Raw genomic sequence first — 22,830 nt, forward strand, 5'->3', positions numbered from 1 at the left:
ATGTCATTCGGCTGGCCCTGACCCCGCCTCTCCTGTCAGTCAGCCGGCCTTGCCCCGCATCCCTGTCACTCAGCCGGTCTCACCCCGCCCCACCTCTCATTCTGTCGGTCAGGGCCCCGCTTCTCCTGTCACTCAGCCGGCATGGCCCCGCCCCGTCGCCCGGCCGGAAGGATCGCCAGCTTCGCCAGGCCCGTTCCCGCCGCTCCGGGGCTCGGTGTCGCTCGGCGTGGTTGCCATGGCGGCGGTTGCTGCGGCGACGAGGTGGCGGCTGCTTCTGGTGCTGAGTGCCGCGGGGCTGAGGGTCACAGGCGCTCCGCAGCCCCCCAACATCCTGCTCCTGCTCATGGACGACGTGAGTGCGGGTGTGGGCCGGGCTCCCGGGAGGGCCGCGCTCCCGCGGGGTTGGGGGCGGCCGGCGGTGTGGGGGTCGCGCCTGGCCCTGCAGGACGCAGCGTGGCCCGTGGGTGAGGGTGAAGTGAGGTGTGGTGTCCAGGCCGGGCCAGGAGAAGACCTTCCTGCCCTGTTCCCTCCCCCGTCCCTTCCGCTGCCCCCGAGGCGTGCTGCGATGCTGGCCGGTGAGGACCAGCTCCCCAGGATCCCTGCTCTCGCCTGCCGCCCCCCACTGCTGGGGGTGTGGGTGTCAGGGAAGCGGTGCAGAGCTGACTAAGACCCCGGCCTGCCTGCCCGCCCTGGCAGTCGCCTCCCGCTGCCTTTGGCCTGCTGGACCTGCCCTGCCCCTGGGCTGCCGCCGCCTGCTTGGTCTGGCTGCTCCCACCCTGCTGAGATTTCTGACCAAAGGTCAGGTCTTTGTGGGGCGGGGAAGAACTGAACCGGAGGAATGTCCCCCGATGGGTGTGGGTGTAGCCCCAGGCCACCCTGGTCACACCGGTGGGCCAACCCTTCCCGCAGAGCCGAGCTGTTTGCGCCTTCTTTGCGACTTGGTCCTGGTGCTCCTTCCCAAGGCAGCGGGACTGTATTTGGGGGGCACTTTTGGGGGAGTGAAATGGAGGTTCTGAAATTAGTCCACGTGAGGCGTTGGGGTAAAGTGGGGATGCAGACAAACCTGGGTTCAGGTGCCTGCTCCTCTGAGCTGTGCGGAGACCGCGGCCCTTTGGGCGTCCCCTCCGCCCCGTCCTCAGGGCTGAGGCAGTGCAGAGGGTCCTGCCCATGGCTCCTAAACCCTCGAATCCGGAGTGATACCAGTGTCTGTAGTGGGGGGGGGGGGGCCCTGGCTTCAGGATGGGGTTGCCAGGAAGGCCAAGGCGTGACTGGAGGGTTAGAGCTTCCAGCACAGCCTTGACCTCTGGGGGGCGACGGGGTTGCTGGAGCTTGAGTGCTATCACCAATGGCAGCGATTTAATCAACTGTGCCTGTGTGACGATACTTCCATCAAAATCCTAAGTAACTGGGTTCAAGGGGCTCCAGGTCGGTGTACACGTGGAATTGCTCAGAGAGGGCAGGGAAGTCCCCCCGACACCTCACCCGAGGCATCTCTTCCACCTGTTGTCCCTGAGTTGTATCCTTGATAGTAAACAGGTGATAGTAAACACAGCGCCACCCTGAGTTCTGTGAGCCGTTCTAGCAAATTATCCAACTTTGGGGGCAGTGGGGGTGGGTTGTGGGAGCCTTGACTTACAGGAGGCCCAGGATGTGGGCCTGGCATGTGAAGTGGGGGCAGTCTTGTGGGGCTGAGCCCTTGACCTGTGGGGTCGTCAGATGCCAGGTCCGGGTAGGTAGTGTCAGATGGAGCTGAATTGTTGCGCTCCCAGCCGGTGCCCAGAGGCCAGAGAAGTAGTGGTGTGGTCACCCCGCCACACACACATTTGGTGTCAGAAGTGTTGTGAGTAAAAATAGCTCAAAGTTCCCCAAAAGACAGCAGAGACACTCCCAGGAGCCTTTGGACCAAGGCCACGGGCCTCACATGGCTGCTGGGCGGTCCTGGCTGGTCGGAATTGCGAGGTGCTGTGTGTGTAAAAAACACGCTCGGATTTCAAAGACCTAGTACAAGAAAAAGACATAAAGTATATCTCATGTAATTTTTTTATTATGAAAATAATTCTTTATTACAAAAAGTTAACATTCAAATAAGCCGGAAAAGATCGCAGAAACCCGTCTATAGTGGCACCACCCAGAGGTGACACAGACCGTGCTTCTCTTCACTCATAACTGTTCAGACACGACGGCTTCCGTAGGGACCCCGAAGCTCCTCTCCTCCGGAGCCCGCCCCGATGGCTGGTACGGAAACTTTGCTTCATGACGAACACGTGGGTCTTGGAAATGCTCGCTGTGTCAGCGGGTCAGCCTTCTCAAAGCTGAGGTTCCTGGGCAGGAAGGCTGTTTAAGTACATAAATTATTGGGGCAAGGCTTAGCTGAGCACTTAGCCTCTCCGATTTCTGCCCCTCCCCTTCTCTCCAAGGTGACGGTTCATCAGTGAAGGTTGATGCTGCAGGCTGGTTGAGATGGTCGTTTTCTGGGTTTATGGGGCTCCATAAAGTACAACCTGTGCCCGCACCCACCTGTTTCCCTTTGCCCGTTAGCGGGGCCGCTGGGCTGCAGGCCCAGCCAGTGGCTCCCTGGTCCCTGTCGGAGGCCCTGAGTGGCGCAGCGGGACCGGCACTGGGCACGTCTTATTCGAGGGGGGCTGACCCGGGGGCCCGTCTGCCTGGGTGCCCAGGGTGGGTCCAGGAAACGGGAACAGTGGGCCAGGAGGCCCCGATGCCCTGCCTCTCCTCTGCGGGTTCCTCCTGTGACTTTGGGGCTCTTTGGCAGCTGAAGCCCGGAGAAGTCGGGGAGACCTCTGTCCTGGTCAGCGAATGACAGGAAACACACTCAAAGCGACTTTAGCAGAAGTGGGGGCCGAGGCTCTCCCGACTAGACAGGCTTCAGGCCCCCCAGCTCTGTGTCCTCACCCGTGCGGTCATCAGGCATGGCAGGAGGCGCAGGCCCTGGTAGGCATCAACTTGTGGAATAATTTAGAAGAGGCTGAGAAGCTCCGTTCTCTAAGGCTGATGGGTGATGGGGCCGGGGGCGCAGGGACAGAGCTCCCTCCTGCCTGGCTGGGCCCGAGCGCCGTGTGTCTCAGTTCTTGTAAAACAGGACTAAGAAGGATGCCCTGTGACTAGCGGGAAGGGTAAGGCCAGGCTTCACAGGGGCCAGCCCCTGTGTCCCCACGGTGGGCCCATTCAGCCAGTGCCCCCGTCCTGACCCTCCAGGGCCTCGCACACGTGTCAATGTGGACACACGCACGGGTAATAATCCCTTGTAGCCATGTGTGGCCCCTGCACTGCCCAGAAGTCTTTTTTTTTTTTTTTACTATTATTTTTTTAATATAAATTTATTTATTTATTTTTGGCTGTGTTGGGGCTTCGTTTCTGTGCGCGGGCTTTCTCTAGTTGCAGCGAGTGGGGGCCACCCTTCATTGCGGCGCGCGGGCCTCTCACTGTTGCAGCCTCTCTTGTTGCGGAGCACAGGCTCCAGACGCGCAGGCTCAGCAGTTGTGGCTCATGGGCCCAGTTGCTCCGCGGCATGTGGGATCTTCCCAGACCAGGGCTCGAACCCGTGTCCCCTGCATTGGCAGGCAGATTCTCAACCACTGCGCCACCAGGGAAGCCCCTAGAAGTCTTTTTTTTTTTTTTAATTTTTATTGGAATGTAGTTGCTTTACAGCGTTGTGTTAGTTTCTACTGTACAGCAAAGTGAATCAGGTATACGTATACATATATCCTCTCATTTTTGGATTTCTTTCCCATTTAGGTCACCAGGGGGTACTGAGTAGAGTTCCCTGTGCTATGTTCTCATTAGTTATGCCCAGAAGTCTTGAAGTTCCCACCGAGTAAAGGAAAGGCCGAGGCCAGGAAGAGGACCGTAGGCCCGGGTTCCCGGCTGCCTTGGGAGCGCAGGTGGGCGATCACGTGGGAGAGGGGAGACATCCTTCACACTCTGTGGGAGACCCTGCCCAGGGTGCCGTGGAGGATGGTCTCATCGAACCCGTGATAGCCGTGCAAGGTGGATGTTAACATCCCTATTTTTATAGCCAAGAAAGCCTACCGATAAGTAATAATAGAATTTGATTCAGCAGGAAAGAGCTAACACAGCAGGCCAACGACTGCGGGCCTCAGAGAGGCTCACCTGTAAATAGGTGGGCCCTTGGCCGCCATCTGGAAACTTGGATTTGGGGAGTATCCCAGCATTCCCTGTGCCTAAACTGTTTATGCAAACGTAAGATTTGTGCTGATCCCCACCTTCCTCCTGGGAGGCTGGGATTTGGGTGGTGCCAGCGGACCCAGCCCCTCTGCCTCTCTCTGCTCCTCCCACCTGGCCTGTGGGTGAGGGTCGGCAGCCCGCCTGTGCCCCGTGGAGGCGCGGGGAGAGGGGGGCAGCAGGGAGAGGCCTGGAGCCTGCAGCCTCGTGCCTTTCACTCCACTTCCTGCCCCTGTCGGCCACACCTCCCTCCAGGGGCAACTTTCATTCCAGCTCCTGTCGTTGGCGAACGGAGAAGCCTTTTCAGTAACTTAAAAATAAACCACCTCCAAAGGGACTCTATGGCTGGAAGGGTCTTTGAGAACAGACAGCACGGTCCAAAGGCAAAAGCCCCGAGGCAGCTCTGGGACCCGAGTGTCAGGATGGGCCTAAGGCTGGGAGACGAGGGGACGTGTCCCCCTCCTGGCTCTCCCTGACGGAGAGGGCGCCGTGTGAGCTACTGCCCAGTGCAGGGGACATGAATGATTACAGCCAGACCACACACCTACCTGTGACCATCCTGGGCAAACCTGCATGCTCGGCCCCCACGTGTGACCCAAGGCTCCCCGAGCTTCGTGCACGCCGGCCCAGCTCTCCCCAGCGTCTCCGTGCAGACCTGCCGAGCCTGCTGTGGGCTGGCAGGCCGTGGCCCATGAGTCCGGAGAGCTTTAAGGGGCCCCGGAGAGACAGGCACGGCCAGGCCTCTGCAGCACCAGGTGCCTGCGCTTTTCCAGTGGCTCTCTACGGAGACGTAGTTTCCATCACGCACAGTTCACCGGGTAAAGGGCGCAATTCCGCGGTTTCTAGCACCTTCACAGCGTCGTGCAGCTGTCACCACGGTCAGCTGTAGGTCATCTTCATAACCCTGGGAAGAAGCCCCGTCCCCGCCCTCCCCCCCACTCCGCCCCTCCAGGAGGGGCAGCCGGTGAAGGAGAGCCAGCTTGGAGGGGGCTGGCGCGGCTAGAGAATCCAGAGGGGAAGCAGGGCCGCGCCCGCCAGCAGCACCGAGGGGAATCAATTTGTCGGGGTCACTCCTGCCCCACGCCACTGGCCGCAGAAGGATGCGTTGGGTTGTAGAGCGAAGTCACGTCTCGTTGCCCTTTTCAGGTATTTCTTTAGCGCTTTATGATGAAAGTTGTTAAACACCCCGTGCAGCGGAAAGGGTGTCGCAGTGCACACCTGTCGCCCCACCTGGACTCTGCCTGCTCCGTCTCACATCTGTCCATCGTCCGCCCCTGTGCACGTGCTAACCCACCTTACCACCTGGCTGGTTTTATTTTGGCTCAACGCACGTAACACGAATTCACCCTTTTAACATTTTAAAGCTTGCAGTTCGGTGGTGTTTAGCACATTCACCGGCTTGTGCAGCGCCCCCGTCCAGTAGCTGAGAACATCCCACCCCTCGAAGAGAAACCCCTTTCTCACTGGCAGTCACTCTCCTCCCCCTCCCCCAGCTCCCGGCAACCACGCATCCGCCTTGTCCCCGGGGACTTGCCTGTTCTGGACGTTTCACATCCATCGTATGCCCCACGGCCTTTTCTGACCGGCTTCTCAGCAGCCTGTTTTCGCGAGTGTCAGCACCTCGTTCCTCTTCACGGCCGAGTACTGGTCCGTAGTGCGTGTATCAGGTCCCTCGTGCCTAACAGATGATCACAGACTTGGTGCCTTGGAATAGGAATCTATTCCCTCCAGTCGTGGAGGCCAGAGTCTGAAATCAAGGGGTCGCAGGGCCAGTCTCTCCGGAGGCCCCGAGGGAGGGTCCTCCCTCCCCTCCATCTCCTGGGGGCTCCTGTGCTCCTTGGCTTGTGGCCACAACCCTCCAGTCTCTGCCTCCGTGGTGGAGGCCTGGCCTTTCCTCGTGTGTCTGTCTTGTCTCTGTGTTCCCTCTTCTCACACGGACCCCAGTCACTGGATTTAGGGCTACCCTAGTCCAGTGTGATCTCATCTCAGCTAATTACATCCGTGTTTCCGAATATGGTTACGTTCTCCGGTTCTGAGTGGACATAAACTGGGGAGGCTGCTGTTCACCCCGGTCCTGGATGGATAGACCACATTCTGTCTACTGTTGATCAGCGATGGACACAGGCTGTTTCTTCTGAGCAGTCGGGAGTCCTGCTGCTGTGGACATTCGTGCGGCGCCTGGGTGCCGGCAGCCCAGTTCTTGGGGCAGCGAACTCGGGAGGAACCGCGGGTCTCGGGGCCTCGCCGGGTTAGCTTCACGGGGCCTGGCCGCTGTTTTTAAATGTGAATTCACACCGCAGAGTAGGACGGCCTCCTCGTCTGTGCGGAAGGCAGAGGTGTGTGTCTTGGTGCCGGTGCCCCGTGAGCACGTGGGGCCGGCGTCGGAGCCGGGAGGAGGTGGGCGCTGGGCATCTGCACCGGGGAGCGGCTGACCGCGCACCGGGCCGCACTCAGGGTGCGCCGGGGGCCGCAGCTCCGGCTACGTTCTCATCCCACCTCCACACGCTCTTTCCTGCAGATGGGGTGGGGCGACCTCGGGGTGTACGGAGAACCTTCCAGAGAGACCCCGAATTTGGACCGGATGGCTGTGGAAGGGATGCTCTTCCCGAACTTCTACACGGCCAACCCCCTGTGCTCCCCTTGTAAGTCAGGGCCTGCTGAGGCCACCAGGGAGTGGGGCCGGGCGTAGGGCATGCTGGGCGGGGGGACACAAGGGGGGCGGGCACGGAGCGCTGAGACTGAAGCGCGGTGGGGAGGTGGGGAACGCGTAGACCAGAAAGTGGGGCACAGGGTGCGGGCACGGAGCGCGGGGGTGGCAGCCCTGACTTGGGTGTCGGCTCCACCGGCGTTTCCTGCAAGGGGCAGAGGGCTGGCAGGCGGGCTGCGGCCTCTTCTGTCGGATCCTGGCGCTTGGGAGCGCCTGGGCTCCGTGCTGTGGGGAACGCGGGGCCATCAGGAGCCATCAGAGGCCACCAAGGGCTCGGAGCCTCTGGGGGTGTTTGAGGCCCAAGTGGCTGCCTCGGCGGCGGCGGCTGTTCATTCACGGAGCTGAGTGCCGTGGCTGGTTCGGGGGAGGTGCTCGGCCGGGGAAGGGATCGTCAGCTGGGGGTGTAGGGGCCTCGCAGGTGGGGAGAACCTCTGATCTGGAGGACGAGAGGTGACCCCGGAAGGGGCGGCGCATGAGGAGGCCTGCGGGCTGTCCCGGGAGCCGGAGAGAGCGAGGGGGAGCTACAGCCGGCCCTGCTGCTGGTCTTTGCGGGGCCGTGCTCCCACCCGGCTCTCAAGTGGCTGCCAGGGACTCAGGTACCACAGGGCTGGCCTCGGGCTGCACGCGTGACCCGTGTTTCTGTCGTGTCCCCTCCGCGTAGCCAGGGCGGCTCTGCTTACCGGACGCCTGCCCATCCGCAGTGGCTTCTACACCACCAACGGGCACGCCAGGAACGGTAGGCTGTGCCCTGGGGCAGAGGGAGGGGGCGTCTGTCACCTGTCCTCTCCGGTGACCTGGCTTCTCCTGGGCGCACTCGTCACCCAGGGTCGAGGGTTCTGTCTGGGTTGTAACTCACTTTAAAGCAGAACGCAGAGCTTCCATCAGAAACAATGTGTTTTCAGCGAGTGGGGAGGACAGTGAGGGTGGGGCCGGCTCCCGCCCTGTCCCGGGGGCGGGGGCGGCCCGGCTCTAGGGTGGGCTCCCCGACCAGGTGGGGCTTCAAGCGGCCCTTGGAGGAAGGTGTGGTCTCAGAGCCCGAGTTCTGGAGACCCCGGGGATGGGCCCTCCCCTGACCCCTGACCCCTGACGTCCAGACCCCCCTCGGGGGCACGTTTGCCTGTTCGCTGTGGTAATGGTGCTGGCTGTGAGGAGCGGCCGGAAGACCTGAAAAGTGCCCCTGCAGTGCCGCCCCGACCAGGGCTCTGCCGCTCGACCCTGCCGGCTCACACGGTGCATTCCTCCACCAGCCTACACGCCACAGGAGATAGTGGGCGGCATCCCGGACTCGGAGCTCCTGCTGCCGGAGCTGCTGAAGGAGGCCGGCTACACCAGCAAGATCGTGGGCAAGTGGTGAGTCCCACACCTGCCTGCTGGGCGCGCCCCACGGACTCCTTACTAACGTTGCCCAGTGGGAGCCCCTCAGGTGGGAGTAGAGTCCTTGAATTCCAGGTCTGCTAAGATGCCCAAAGCGTCCCTTTAAAAGCTGCTGTGGCCACGCCCCTGGGACCTCCCGTGGCGAGGCTGGAGAGGTGGCTGCCACCGCAGCACCGAAGGAGCCATGTTACTGCACACGTGTGCCGTCACGGTGACAGGCCAGCGAGCAAAGGGACTCTGTCTGGTGGTGAAACCAGGAAGCAAGCAGGGGATAGAGGGGGGTCGTGTGGTGTGGAGTCATCGGGATCAAGTGATCGTAAAAGATCACGTTGTCACAGTCGGTGTCGCGCCTGTTAAGTGGCTTCTCTCCTACTCCCTGGGGATGCCTAAGTACGCAGCCCTAGAGGTTGATATGAAGGTCGGATGTCCTCTCTTTCCTCTCCCGAGTGTTGGAGCCCTTGGAGACCAAGCCTGCTTCCTACAGGAAGCCTTCCCTGACTGTCCAGCCCTGATCATCTCTCCTCGGCTGCTGCTGTGCTTTGGAGCCTCTCCCCTTGACCCCTCTGGCACTCACCACCTCGAGGGCAAGCACCTCATCTGCGCCCCTTGGGGACCACTGCTCCACGCCGTTGACAGTCCTAGTGATGGGGGATCTGCAGAAACTGGGAGAGGAGTCCTCAGGGAACCCGGGGACCTGGAGGCTGCTTCCTCATCCCCGAGACGGGCTGGCAGCTATCCTGCCGGCCGAGTGGTCGAGCCTGGAGGCGGTGGGGGCTGCAGAGCAGAGCTGACGAGGGTGCAGGATGTGGGAGCCTGCAAGGCCCAGCAGTGCCGGGAAGGCCTGGGAGACGGTGGTAGGGCGGCTACAAGGCCCGCCGGGGCCGTGCCAGGGCTGCGCCCACAGAAGGAGGAGCCCCCGCGATGACCGGCGCTCTCTGCCCAGCCTGGAGGCTCTGCCCTGGTCCAGGGGCCTCCCACTCGTGGTCACTGTCACGGGGCAGCCAGAGCTGGAGTGGGAGCCTGTCCCCACGAGCTCCCGAGATGGGTGGACTCAGGAACAGGAAGGGACGCGGCAGGGCCTGGAGAAGCAGCTGGCACGGACTAAGGGAGGTGGACACAGTGCTGGTGGACCAGCCGGGGTCAGGGCGTCCATGGCCAATGGGATGACGGGCTCTGGGAGGCCCGGGGCAGGGGGCTCGGCCCCTCCTCTGCCAGGTGGGTGTCCTGGCCTCAGCAGGGTCCCGTTAGAGCCACAGGGGGTGTTGGTGGCCGTGGCCGTGACTGCCTGACAGCCAGCCTCGGGCCCCAGCACCACGGATCTGGATTTCCTCGGCCTAACCAAGGCCTGGGGTGGATGGAGCCTGGGCTCCCGTGAGGGGCTGCCCCGAGTCCCAGGGGCTCGACGTGCTGCCACTCAGCTCGCCGGCGGGCAGTGCTGACCCCACAGCTGCCCTGGGACCAGCACTTTGAATCGATAGCTTCACACGAGCCAGACCTTCATGGGTGTTTCTGTTGCATGAAGGCCGTTTGGGCTGAAGGACGCAGGCCCAGGAATGTCCCACCCAGCAGTGTCCAGCATGGAGGGGGCGTCATAGCTGCGGGCCCAGAGAGGAAGCACGGGGCGCAGCTGGCTCTCCTTTGCGGAGACAGCGCTCAGGGTAGAGCCGGTGCGGGTGCCCCTGGTACAGGGGCTCCAGAAGCCGGGCGGCCATCGGCAGAGGCAGAGTGTTTCAGGACCAGCAGGGGGTACCGAGAGGTTCACTTACCGGCGCCCAGACTCAGTTCCGGCCCCATCCTGCTCTGCTGCCTCGTGCCGCATCCGCCTGACCAAGTGACCGAGCTGTGCGGCAAGCTCACGGTGACGTGGAGTCGGCCTGGCCCGGTGCAGCCCCCCAGCGCTGTGCCGGCGATGCTGGCTGCGAGAGGCTTTCTGCACACGTGACCCCAGGAAACCTGTCTGCTTCCCAGGGAGGAGGAACCTCACCCCGAAACCCCTTCCCGAAGCTGCGCCTTCTCAAGAGAGACCCTCCCGCTGGCGAGAGGACCCGACGTGACGCACCCGCGGGGAAGGGGCTCCTGGGTGGGAGCAGGGGGCGGGTCTGAGCCCGGGTCTCGGGAACAGCTGGGCCGTTGCCTGCAGGCACCTTGCCATGTTCTCCTCTCATCTCGTCCGGCTCCTGCCCAGGGCGCCGGGGCAGTGAGCCGCACTCATGGGACCTGGTCACTGTCCCCGTGTGCGCCCCTCAGCTGTCGCCTGGGTGGACCGTGCGGGCAGGGGGGCCAGGCCGCGGGGCACCTGGGCTCAGCACACCCTGGGGCTGGCTGGAGCCTTGTCTCCTGAGCTGCTCTCTGAAGGCGAGGGTGTTTGCTTCCCGGAGCTCCGGGGCGCCCATGCAGGGGTCCCTGAAGTGCCCCGGGTTCCTGTCTCTAGGCATCTGGGTCACAGGCCTCAGTTCCACCCCCTGAAGCACGGATTCGATGAGTGGTTTGGATCCCCCAACTGTCACTTTGGACCTTACGACAACAAGGCCAGGCCCAACATCCCTGTGTACCGGGACCGGGAGATGGTTGGCAGGTAACAGGCCCTGCCCACTGCTGCTGCCCACCGCCAGCTCCTCGTCCTGCCCAGACCTCGTCCTGTGACCTCTGACTGACAAGAGCCCTGCCTCCGGGGGCTTCTAACCGTCTCAGGAAATGTGCTGGGAGCCCCAGATGCTCCCCGGAGCGAGGCGCTCCCCCCGGCTTCCGGGGTTTGGGCCCCGTGCCCGGAGGCGGCGAGGGGGCTACGCCCTGGACGGTCAGCCTCACTCCGAGTCACCGTCTGGGGGGCTCGGCTGCAGGACCGACCTGGTCTGGCCATCGGGTGGCTGCAGGCAGGCCCTGGTCTTTCCTGTTGGGCCTAACTTCCCTTTCTTTCTTCCTTTTTAAATTATTTTTGCTCTGGTGGAAGCGCGGTACACGTCACTGGACCGCAGAGCTGGGCCAGCATTGCTGGGGTGTAGCTCACCCAGCAACCCCATCCCAGACCGCCTCCGTCACCCCAGAGAGATGCCCACACCTGTTAGCCGTGCCCTCCGTGGCCGTGGACTGGCCACTTCCTCTCGCGCCGTCCTGCCTGTCCTTTGGCGGGGCTCCCCTCCTTCTCCCAGATGGTGGGGTCACCGGGGCACCAGACTCAACCCCAGTGGGTCCCCGACGGGCCTGGGAGCTTCCAGGCTCCGGTTTTGTTCCTGACGTGAAAGTTTCCATCTCTCTTTTAAACGAGGCCCCTGACTTTGCCCAGGAAATCGGGGAGGAGGGGCTTTCCTGCCCTGAAGGCCAATTTCTGTCTGGATCTGTACTGTTTTCAGATTTTATGAGGAATTTCCAATTAACCTGAAGACTGGAGAAGCCAACCTCACCCAGATCTACCTGCAGGTGACCACAGCAGGGGCTGGCCTGGCTCTGGGGTGGGAGGTGGGCCTGGGGCAGGGAAGACGGTGCGCGCTTCTCCTCAGGAAGCACTGGATTTCATTAAGAGGCAGCAGGCAGCTCACCGCCCCTTCTTTCTATACTGGGCCATCGACGCTACACACGCGCCTGTTTACGCCTCCAGGCCTTTCCTGGGCACCAGCCAGCGAGGGCGGTGAGTCCTCGGTCACATAGATCTGGACCCCGGGGCAGGGGGGTCAGCTGTGCTTGATTACCACCAGAGGCTGGGCCCTTGGTACCACTGTCAGCTGTGGACAGAGTGAAGCATCTGTGCCTCTGCGGTGGTGGAGGGAGGGGTCGGCTCTGCCCCGATTCCGTCTGAAACTTGCCTGGAACGCCCCCTCCTCGTCCCTCTCTGAGGTTCGGCTCCGGCCGCCCTCTGGTCCCGGAGGCCGCCGGCCCCTGCTGACCGCTCCCTCCTTCCCGCAGTTACGGGGACGCCGTCCGGGAGATTGACGACAGCGTCGGGAGGATCCTGCATCTCCTCCGGGACCTGAGCATCGCAGAGAACACCTTTGTTTTCTTCACGTCGGACAACGGCGCTGCCCTCATTTCTGCGCCCAGACAAGGCAGGTGACTTGAGCAGATGGGGCTCCACCCGGGGCCCCTCAGCAGCCCCCCCCCACCGGGCCGGGTGTGAAGGGCTCAACCTTGGGGAGGGAGGGACACCGGCAAGCGCCCCCCAGGCGCAGTGCCCCTCTTCCCCACCGCCGGGCAGGTGCCTGGTCAGGAGGGAGAGCCCGGTGGGGCCGGCGGAGGCTGAGGCTGCGGCCCTCACCGCGTCCTGCCTCTGTGCTGGCCAGCCCTGGGGCCAGTCACGTCCAGACTTCCCTCTCTGAAGCCGCAACGTCCCCTGTCAGTGTTTCTGTCCTGATCGCAGCTGTAGCACGGTGGCTGTTGTCACGTGACTGGACACGTCTGCCCCTTTTCCTGTGTTTGGGGGCCTCCCTTCCCATGGGGGCGATGACCCTGCCGCAGCCAGGCCCGGGCTCGGCACCCCCCCCCGCCCCTCGGAAGTGCCCTCCCAGGCCTCGCGGTGGGTGGCGTCCAGGAGGGAAGGGACCGAGCCCCCCTCCCCTGCAGTGCTGGAGCCCCTGGCGCAGCGCGGTGGGGCTGCTCACTCCCCCAGACCCTCCCTTGGTGTCCCTGCCGGGCCTGCCGCCCTCCTGAGGACCCTGACCTCTAGGCCTCTCAGGTCTGAGGCTTTTTCACCTTGCGGAGCTGGAGCGAGGTTGTTAGACCCGGCGGCGTTTCACAGTCCTGTGAGGGTTTCACACCCCCGTGGTGATGTGTCTCTTCTTCCCTTTCGTCTTAAAGAAGCTGGGCCCCAGGAGGGCCCTGAGTCACTCAGACAGCTCTGGAAGGAAGGCCACGGACAGCAGGAAACCCCACAGGGCTGGGCCTGTGTGGGGAGGCACTGGGGGACCTTACAGCCACGTGTCCTGGGGGCAGAGGGGCCCAGGGGTCTCCAGGGACAGGAACAGCGCGACTGGCTCCGGCCGAGAAGGAGCTGCAGGGGCAGAACAAGACGATGAAAATCCATGTACCCAGCCGCAGCTGGAGAGACCGGAGCAGGAAAGAAGTAGGCCCTCATTGACCTCTGGCCTGTGACCCTTGCTGGCCCTGTGCTGACCGGCGAGGTGGGCTTCGGGTTGCCGTGCGGGGACGAACCACAGGGTCGCAGGGTCGCTGCTGGAAAATGCTGTGCTGTTGTGTCCATCTCCCCATCCTCAGGGGTCCTGAGGTTGTGGGACCCTCCCTCCGTCATGGCAGCAAGCCGGGGATGTGGAATTAGCCAGGACCGGGCTGTCTGCCCTCAGCACCGCCCACAGCTGGGTTCAGGGACCACCTGCTCAGAGCAGGGCCTGTCAGAAGCACGGGATCTGCACCCCCAAACCCCAGGCACACAGGAGCTGCTTGTGCACAGTGACATTTAGGGAACCTGGCACCTGCCAGGCCCGGGGTCGGGACTGTGTCTTAACGTTTCCACGTCTTTCACTGACACGTCCACGTGCTGTGTGTGTGCGCGGTCGCGGTCTATGGGGGCGTGACCTTACGACCACAGCTCTAGGTCAGAGCCATCTCCAGGTGTTCTGATCTTGAACTTGAGGCCTGAACCCCAGGGCTGGTCCTTTGTCTCCACGATGGCCTCAGTGCCTCAGCAATGTCACCTCCAAAGGGCCGGGCGGGGAGCCAGGTGGACAGACGTGTCCCGAGGGTGAGTGCCCGGCAGGGCGTGTGTGGCCCTGGGGACTCAGGCACGTGGTCTGATGGGCAACTGTCCCCAGGTGGCAGCAACGGGCCCTTTCTGTGCGGGAAGCAGACCACGTTTGAAGGTGGGATGAGGGAGCCTGCGATCGCCTGGTGGCCCGGGCACATCCCTGCCGGCCAGGTGAGTCAGAGCCGGCCTTGTGCCAGACCTGCGGTCACCCTGGGGCGTGAAGCCTTGGTCCCCTCTCTGGCCTGCTCCCTGTGCTCATTCTGCCATGCACACGTGTCATCGGGCAGGGAAGGCCTCTGTTCTGCGTGTGTGGACATGCTGCGGGCTGTGACCGCGCGTGTGTGTGCGTGTGCGTCAGCGAGCACGCCTGGGGACCTGGCCCCGGGCCGCCATCTGGGCAGGGCAGGGCGGGCATCCTCAGCGCGTCTGGGCCACGTCCATCGCAGGTGAGCCACCAGCTGGGCAACATCATGGACCTCTTCACCACCAGCCTGTCCCTCGCAGGCCTGGCGCCACCCAGGGACAGGGCCATCGACGGCCTGGACCTCCTCCCCACCGTGCTCCAGGGCCGCCTGACAGACAGGTAGGTTCCCGCCGGGCACGCGCCCCGCCTGGCGCCCCGCACCTGGTGCCGGAGCCTGGCTGACAAAGCAGGTGTCCTCGCCCAGAGGGAGGTGAGACCCGGGCATTTTGGCATGAGACGCTTGGTGGGGTGGAGAGGCCTTGTTTCCCCCTGCGGTGTCCCTCACCCTCTGCCCGGCCCCAGCCTACACCCAGCTCCGCGCCGGGACGCTCCAGCTCAAGACCTGCTACTGTTTTGCTCAAACAAAATGAGTTTCCCAGGCTGCCGTGAAGGGGCGCGGATTCTGAAGTGTGTATAGCGTAGCCAGAGCGGGCTTACGGCCAGGAGTGGACGGCTCACTCTCTCTTTTCTGTCTTGAAACCTGGCATGAGAGCTTGCTACCCCTGGCGGGGGTGGCAGGGGTGCCAGCCGCCACGCTCGTCCCCACAGGCCCGCCTGCCATGCCCGGGTGCTACCCCCTTCCTCCGCCGCCAGCCTCCCCAGCACCGAGGAGGAGGGGTGGCCGTGGGGGCTCCTCCACAGCCCGGGGACCCTTTCAATTGACTCTGCCTGTCCCCCGACAGGCCGATATTCTATTACCGTGGCAACACGCTGATGGCGGTCACCCTCGGCCAGTACAAGGCCCACTTGTGGACCTGGACCAATTCCTGGGAGGAGTTCAGACAGGTGAGGGGGTCCCGGCTCCGCGGACTCCTCGTCCCTTGCGTCCCGCCTTGGGGAGGCCTCTGTGCCCCCGGCTCACGTGCTGACCTGCTGTCAGGGACTTGGGGGTGACGAGGTGTAGCCACTAGGACAGCGCCCACCCTGGCCCAGGCCGCCAGGCTCAGGAGAGCAGGCCTCGGGCAGCTCAGCCCCAAAGCCGGGGCAGATGCCTCAGGGGCCCAGGCGGACCCGGCACCTCCCCGGCCTCCCCTCCCGTCCACCCGCCGGCCCGGCCAGGCGCTCGGCGGCCCCCCAAGAGGCTGTCGCGGTGTTTGCTCCCCCGGTCCTGACGGTGAAGTGCCCCTGCCAGGCCCGGAGCCCCACTCGGCCCTCCCAGCTCGTGGCCGCCCACCACCTCCTCTCCGCGTGCCCGGGCCCCCCCCACTCGCCCTCCCCCAGCCAAGCCTGTGCTTCCCCAGGTCCCATCACTGCCCTGGGCTGAGCTGTCCTGAGCACCCCGCCGCCCAGCGGGCAGCGCCGCAGCTGGCTGGCCCCTGAACATGCTAAGGGGCCGAGAGGCCTAGGAGCGCCGCCTGAGAGCGCCCTGAGGCAGGCGGTGTGGCGACCCCTGGGGACAGCGCACGGCCTCCCTCGCCCCCCCCCAGGCCCCTCCCCACCCCGTAGGGTCCCTGTCGCGTCCAGCTGCATTCTGGAAGCCACCACTCACCCCCCATGGGCTGTTGGGCCTCTTGAGGGCAGGTCTGGTCAGCCCAGCCTGCACCCAAGCCGGAGCCCACAGGGGCTGGGGAGCCTCTTCTAGCCCAGAGTGTCTGCAGGCAGCGAGCAGCCAGCTGCACGGCCTGTCCTGACTTGGCCACGTTCACGGTGGGGTCAGAAAGTGTCGGGAGAGGCCCCCTCGGAGTGGCCAGGTGACGCCCGTGCGCAGGGCTCAGCGGGTGGCGCTGCTTCCATTTTCCGAGGGTTGTTTGTGGGGCTTCTGGTTGGTTTGGTCTGCACGGCCGCTGTCCTCTTGGGAGACGAAACCCGCAAAACCCCCGTCTCTTCTCCAAGGCGCACAGGCGTGCAGGCACTGGGGGGTCCCTCCCGCGGCGGGTTGCACGGTTGCGGTTCCAGTCAGATGCCTGGGGGGGGGGGGTGGGGGCACCCAGGGCACCCACAGGCTGCTTTGATGGCCCTTCTCCCTGCAGGGAGCAGTAAGGCTGAGGGGGTGTGTGCAGTCGGGAGGGGACCCAGAAGCTATGACAGCGGCCTTGTGGCCATCCACAGCTCCCTGAGCTCCACGGAGACTTGGATCCGCCTCTGGCATCCCTTCCAGGCGATCAACACATGAGGGGCAGCCCTGTCCGCAGGCTGGGGGCGTGGCTTAGCTGAGGACACAGGTCTGGGGTCCCCAGGTGCAGGGTTCGCCTGAGGGGACCTGGTTAACTTCCCACTGTACCCTTGTCTGGGGCATCTCCCACCCCCCCTCGACCCCCCACCCCCCAGTGCCTGTGGGCCCACCTGCCCGCGTCCTGATCAGGCCTGGTGCCACCGTCACCAACAGGCCCGTGACCTCCCCTCGTGAGGTGTCTGAGGCCCGGGGGCCGAGGCAGGAGGGAGGGCCCGTGTGTCCACGGGACCTTCTGCGTTTCTGGACTAAATCCACGAGCGTCGGCTCAAGGGCACGGCTCGCCTCCCTCCTCCTTCCCATCCTCCCAAAGCCAGTGTTGTGCTGGGGCAGGGCTCCCCGCGCCCCCTCTGCCTGGCTGGGCTGCGTGGGGCTCGGCTGCGGTGCCCCTGGGGCGAGTCCTCCCTCCCGGGAGTGGTTGTGAGAGAAAACTCCTGTACTAATTAGCGGGATCTTAATTAAATAGCTTATTTGATTTGCATCCAAATTATAATTTGTGTTTTCTGTCTAGACTTGGATTCTTCTGCATTAACTGCTCAGCTTTTTTATGCTAAACGTGGTTGTTTCTCCCACCGTTAAGTCCACTTTTGTTCTCCAGCTGGTCTGCTCCCAGAAGGTCAGAGGTCACTCACTTGGGACCCACCTGAGTGTCCGTTCTTGGCAGCCCTTGACAGCTTAGATTCCAGCCGCTGACTCAGGGGCTACAGCTCAGGGCAGACAACTGGAATTTCTGTAGCTCCTCACCTCCCTGCTTTACTGAGAAGCGGAATATTCACTGCTCCGCTGCCTGGCCGTCCAGGACAGACACACGGGTGTTGGGAGGATTGCCGTCAGACCGCACTGGGGCCTGCAGGAGAAGCAGGAGGCACGTCTCTGTCCCCAGCCCCGTTTTAGGGTTAACGTGCCCCGCCACGGCCCTGCTCCAGACCCTGTAAACAGTGTCCCACGTTGCCTGGAGACCAGTGCCCAGCTGCTTATGGGGCCCTGAGGTCCCCAGTGCTTCTGGGGTGGCAACCCTTGGCCTCGCCCGACTCTGCCCAGATGGCAGCAGGCCTTTCCCTGAACCAAGGCAGGGAGCCCCGAGGGGCAGCCTTCAAGCCTGGGGGACACGCTGGCATGGGAACCCCGTCTCACACGCGCGTCAAAGGCTGAAGCCCGAGGGCAGAGGCCGCCTGGAGGGCGCGGAGCAGGGCTGCGCACCTGAGCCTTGGTGGAGAAGATGCTGCGTCTCCTGTGAAGGGTGGAGGCGGTGCGTCCGGGTCCCCTGTGTCTCCTCTGGCTTTCAGGCCTGCGGTCCCTCCTCCTCAGCTGGCCAAGGAGTCTGGGAGGAATGCCGACCGCTGTGCACCTCATCTGCTACGAGGCAGATAGGGTGGACGTGAAAAGCTTTGCTCTAGAAATTAGATAGAAGAGGGACTGAAATATTTTAGAGATTCACCACCCGCTCCCCCAAGAAAGTACTGAAGCCCTAGGGGATGGTGCACAGGGCAGATGGCCTGCAGCCCGGGGCTGGGTGGCAAGAAGGCTCCGTCCCGCAGCGCGGCATCCGCGGTCCTGCTGTGCTCGGCTGCGAGCCCCGCACGCGTCACCTGCCCTCTCGGCCTCTCGTTTCAGGGCGTGGATTTCTGCCCCGGGCAGAACGTGTCAGGGGTCACCACCCACTCGCAGGAGGAGCGCACTAAGCTCCCGCTGGTCTTCCACCTGGGACGAGACCCCGGGGAGAGGTACCCCCTCAGGTGAGCCGGGGGTTACGGGGCCCCAGGCCCCCTCGTGGGGCGAGTGCAGCCGACCGAGCAGGGTGCCGAGGGCCCGGGAGCCACGTGGTCTGAGGGCGTTTGGGGCAGGACCAGCCGCTCGAGAGAGACGAACCGGGGCCAGAGGATTAAGAGGGACCCTGAGAGAGGAGAGGTGGGGCGCTGCAAAGCCCGTGCAGCTCGGGGCGCCTGCGATGCCGGACGGTGCCCCGGTGGCTCCTGCTGAGCAGCTGGCTGGAGGGTCACGGATGCTGTCCCGGGCACGACGTGGCTCTGCCTGAACCCTCATGTGCTGGGTGGTTCCCGGGGTGCACGCCTCTCAGGGAGGGCGGGCGGGACAAGGTGGGGGCCCCAGCCGCTCTTCCCGGGAGGCTGCTGGATGGTGACGCCGGGGTGGGGGCTTGTCCCTCAGTCTCCCCGCCAACCCTGGCCTACCTGGGTGGGCTGCCCCACTTGCTCTGTCCCTCCCTCCACCTTGGTGACCTGGTGCCCCTCGCCTGCAGCATTGCCAGCACCGAGTACCTGGACGCACTTCGCTGGATCACCCCGGTCGTCCGGCAGCACCAGGAGGCCTTGGTCCCCGGCCAGCCCCAGCTTAATGTGTGCAACCGGGCGGTCATGGTAAGTGGTTCGTACGTGGGCTGTGGGGGGCATCCCAGGGCCATGTGAGTGCTGACCGGTCTGCTGCAGGCACGAACCCCACTTCCCTCCTGCTTCTCTGTCTCCGACCTCACAGGAGTGGCAAGGGGGTCGCTTGGCACCTCTGCAGGTGCAGGACGAGCCAAACCCATGTGGGATGTGGGTGTTGAAAGGCTGGGCAGATGGCCTGGGGTGCAGCAAGCCCACTGGCCACCTCCGAGCACAGCCTCCTCCAACTCCATGGGGGCTCACCCACAAGTCCGTCCCATAACTGGGGTGTCTGTGTGGCTCCCTGCTCCACAAAGATGGGCGATCTTCCGTCCCCGCGGCAGAAGCTCCGGCAGCACCCCAAAACCCGCAGAGCAAAGCCAGTAGCTTAGCCTGGCTTCCAGCCCGTGAGTGCCCCCGCCCCGCACACCCCATTCCCCAGACCCGCCTGGCGGTTGTGAGCACGGCTAAGCACCTTGAAGCTGCGGGCGCGGCCGGGCCAGCGGAGCCGCTGCCTCGAGCCAGGAAGTGACTGTGTGAGCACTGCGGGGTGGGTGTGATGGGTGCGTGTGATGGGTGCGTGTGACGACAGACGAGGCTCGGATGTTGGAAGCATTCCCTAGGGGTGAGGAGTGTCAGAGGGCGGGTGGCCTTGGGGGCGGCCGAGGGTCGTTGGCCAGGGCCAGCGGGGCAGCCTGGTCGCGGTCGTCCACATCTGGGGCTCACAGGGGAAGACGTTTGGGGCGGGGGCCAGCAGGGCCTCCCCCTTCCCGTGGAAGGACGCCAGGCTGGCATTCTGGCCTCTGGACTCAGCAGTGGAGCAGGAGGGCCCCCCTGGCTCAGGACCACTGCGGTCCCTCGGGTCCCAGGAGCCTGAGAGACCCCCGCCTAGGGAGGAGCCCCTGGTGCCCCCTGCAAACCCGTCTTGTCCTCTGTGACATGGTGCTGTCCGCACCCCAAGACGCCATCTCCTGTCACACCTGCCCTGTGGGCCGAGTCTCCAGGTAGCAGCCGTTGCCTGGTGGCTCAGAGACCAAAGGGGTCTTAGTGACAGTAGGGGGGATGGGGAGGGACTGACTTGACCGGGGTGCTGCCGCCACCTCCTGGTCGCGGCAGGAATTGCCACGGCCCGGCCGACCCTGGAACAGGAGAAAGCAGGGACCCCCGCCCCAAGTGAGCTGAGGACCCCGGAACAGCGTGGGTTGGCCTAAGACTCTGAAGCGAGCACTGCCACCAGAGAGGTGCACGGACTTAACAGTGTGTGGATGCCTGTGGGCATTTGTGTGTGTGTGCACATGCAAGCATGCAAAGCCCTCCCCGGTCCCCGCACTCGGCCCGGGCCCCGCTCGTCCAGGCCAGCGGGTGAGGGCTCTGGGTAGCGACCTCTGCTCTTGGGACAAGAGCAGCCCAGGCAGCCCACCTCCCTAGAGCTTCATCAGACACCCTCCCTGACACCCCAGGCTCACAGGTTGGGTGCAGAATCTGCTTTCTGCGTGCACCTGGCCCCTTTCTCTGCTCTGCCTCAGAGGTTGGGAACTGCTTCTTATCTAAACCTGGCCCTGCCAGGCGGCCCGTGCAATCAGAGGGCCACCTGATGCTATTCAGGGCAGGGGAGGGCTTTACCTGCGGTTCTCACTGGCGCTGATATTCTGATTCAGACTCAGGCCCTGGCAGGGGCGGGAGTAGGGGGAGTGCCCCCCCCCAGGGTGATTAGGGGGATGGGTACACCTCCTGGGTGAGGGGACACGACAGAGCCACAAAGGCTCCCTCTCAGGGGCATGAGTGTCCTGTTGTTTTTTTTTTCCTTGTCTTTTTTTTTAAAGGAACATTTATTTATTTATTTATTTATTTATTTATTGGCTGCGTTGGGTCTTCGTTGCTGCGCGTGGGCTTTCTCTAGTTGCGGCGAGCAGGGGCCACTCTTCGTTGCGGTGCGCGGGCTTCTCATTGCGGTGGCTTCTCTTGTTGCAGAGCACGGGCTCTAGGCGCGTGGGCTTCAGTAGTTGTGGCACACGGGCTCAGTTGCTCCGCGGCATGTGGGATCCTCCCGGACCAGGGCTTGAACGCATGTTCCCTGCATTGGCAGGCGGATTCCCAACAACTGCACCGCCAGGGAAATCCCAGTGTCCTGTTCTGTTGCCAGGAAATCATTGCCACACAAAGCAAGTCTGCCCACGAAGATGCAGCCAGGAGAGCCTGTGCTGAAGCAGGCCAGCTTTCCCTGGGGCATCAAGGCCGCCACCTCTAGAGCTTACCGGGAGGCCAAGGTTGTGGGCAGTTAGCGGACTGTCCCCTTCAGTGACAGGCAGGCCCTGTTAATACCAGGCTGCTGTGGGGCAGTGTCTCCTGTGCCGGCCTCAGGCATTGAGTCGCCTCCGAGCCAGGTGGAGACAGGTGATTCCACACTGCAGCCACCCATTGGGGTGGGGCAGGTCACAGGCCTGGTCAGAGCAGGAGTCTGGAAAGTGCTGAGTCCACAAGTGCTTGGAATAACTGCATGTCCGCTTTCTGAACTTTCATTACCCAGAACTGGGCGCCCCCAGGCTGCGAGAAGTTAGGGAAGTGCCTGACGCCCCCGGAGTCTGTGCCAGAGAAGTGTTCCTGGCCCCACTAGCACCGGCCTGGGCTCAAGACAGGCCTGGGCGTAGGAAGGCTCTGGCCTCAGGGCTCCTGTGCTGGAAGAGCTCCAACTCCCTCTGCCCTGCCTGCTGCCAGACGGAAGTCACCTGTAGCCAGCAGCAGGACCTGCAAGACTACGCCTGCTGCAACCCGGCCCTGGAGTCAGCTCCCAGCCCACCGGGCCTGCCTGACTCTGCGGCCGCAGGCTCACATCAGCCCCTGAACCGGAGGCTGCCCGCCTCGTGTCCTCCCACTCTGCTCCAGCTACCTCCCGGCTGCCCCTTCCAGGGCCTGAGCTCTGCCCCAGGACCCAGAGGCCTGACTCGCTGTGGCTGCCCCTGCAGTTCCCTCAGGACTTCAGCCCTGGTGTCGAGGGTGGCCGTGCCAATCCTGTGTTGCCCCCTGGAGCTGTGCCCAGGGGATACCCCAGCGCCCCTCCCCCGCATACCCCCCCCATGGTAGGGGGGTGTGAACATGAAGGGGGAGGAGGCCAAGGGCCTCCCTGTCCCGGAGCCTCGACAGCCAAGGCTTCCCCAGTCCAGTGGGGACAGCTGAAGCCACCAGCTTCCTTGGAGATCAGGACTGCCGACCCCAGCACACTGTGGGGCCTGCCTGTGCTTCAGAGGTGCCCCGCCCGCCCTCCCGTCCTCGAGCCCAGGGTGGCAAAGCTTGAGGATGAGCCCATTCACCAGCGAAATCAGGAGAGCCTGAGCAGGGCTGTGAACGGCCTCCAGGGACTCCCCCTTAAGGCCCGTGGGCCGTTTCCATTGTGTGGAGTTTCCACTCTGCAGACTGTCACACCAACTCTGTACTGTTGTAAGACTTGGCGAATTATGAAGAGACCAGGTTTAGAATAAAGTAACAAGCATTTTAGCCTTTTGCTTTTAAATGAAATTCTATTTGGGGGAAGTTGTCCCCCCTGGGTACCACGGTGGGGGCTGGAGTGGGCCAGGCCAAGCATTCCATCCCTCCCTCCTCTGCTGCCCTCCCCCTGCAAGCCCCGGAGAAGCCAGGCACCAAATGCCTGGGCTTCCGCCTCTGGCTCGCCCCGCCCCCGGCCGTTGGTCCTCTGAACTCCCTTCCAGGCCTCTGCACCGCACTCCTGCTCGGAACCCCTCCTTGCTCCGGTCCTCAGGCACCGGCGCGCTCCTGGGGAAAGGGCCGGGCCGTGTGTGTGCGCCGTGCGCCCCGTGCGCGCGCCGGCCCCCTCGCACCGCGCTGCAG

At 63.7% G+C, this 22,830-nt stretch overlaps 1 protein-coding gene across 3 annotated transcripts; it reads left to right on the forward strand.

Annotated features, from left to right (window-relative positions):
• The first annotated feature begins 149 nt into the window (after positions 1-149).
• Positions 150-22,479, forward strand: GALNS (galactosamine (N-acetyl)-6-sulfatase). 3 transcript variants are annotated; one of them, XM_068528318.1, is made up of 14 exons: positions 150-352; positions 6,719-6,842; positions 7,569-7,643; positions 8,155-8,257; positions 10,713-10,856; positions 11,632-11,698; positions 11,779-11,906; positions 12,182-12,321; positions 14,041-14,144; positions 14,420-14,556; positions 15,120-15,222; positions 18,221-18,342; positions 18,864-18,981; positions 21,515-22,479. In XM_068528318.1, exons 1-14 carry the CDS (start codon positions 236-238, stop codon positions 21,599-21,601), a joined length of 1,569 nt encoding a protein of 522 aa, XP_068384419.1. In that variant the 5' UTR covers positions 150-235; the 3' UTR covers positions 21,602-22,479. The 3 variants fall into 3 exon arrangements, with proteins under 3 accessions (XP_068384419.1, XP_068384420.1, XP_068384421.1); XM_068528319.1 differs by lacking the exon at positions 7,569-7,643; XM_068528320.1 differs by lacking the exons at positions 18,221-18,342; positions 18,864-18,981; positions 21,515-22,479 and adding an exon at positions 15,678-16,288.
• The last annotated feature ends 351 nt before the right edge of the window (positions 22,480-22,830 follow it).

Source organism: Eschrichtius robustus, chromosome 19 (assembly GCF_028021215.1).
Source record: "Eschrichtius robustus isolate mEscRob2 chromosome 19, mEscRob2.pri, whole genome shotgun sequence".
NCBI lineage: Eukaryota > Metazoa > Chordata > Mammalia > Artiodactyla > Eschrichtiidae > Eschrichtius > Eschrichtius robustus.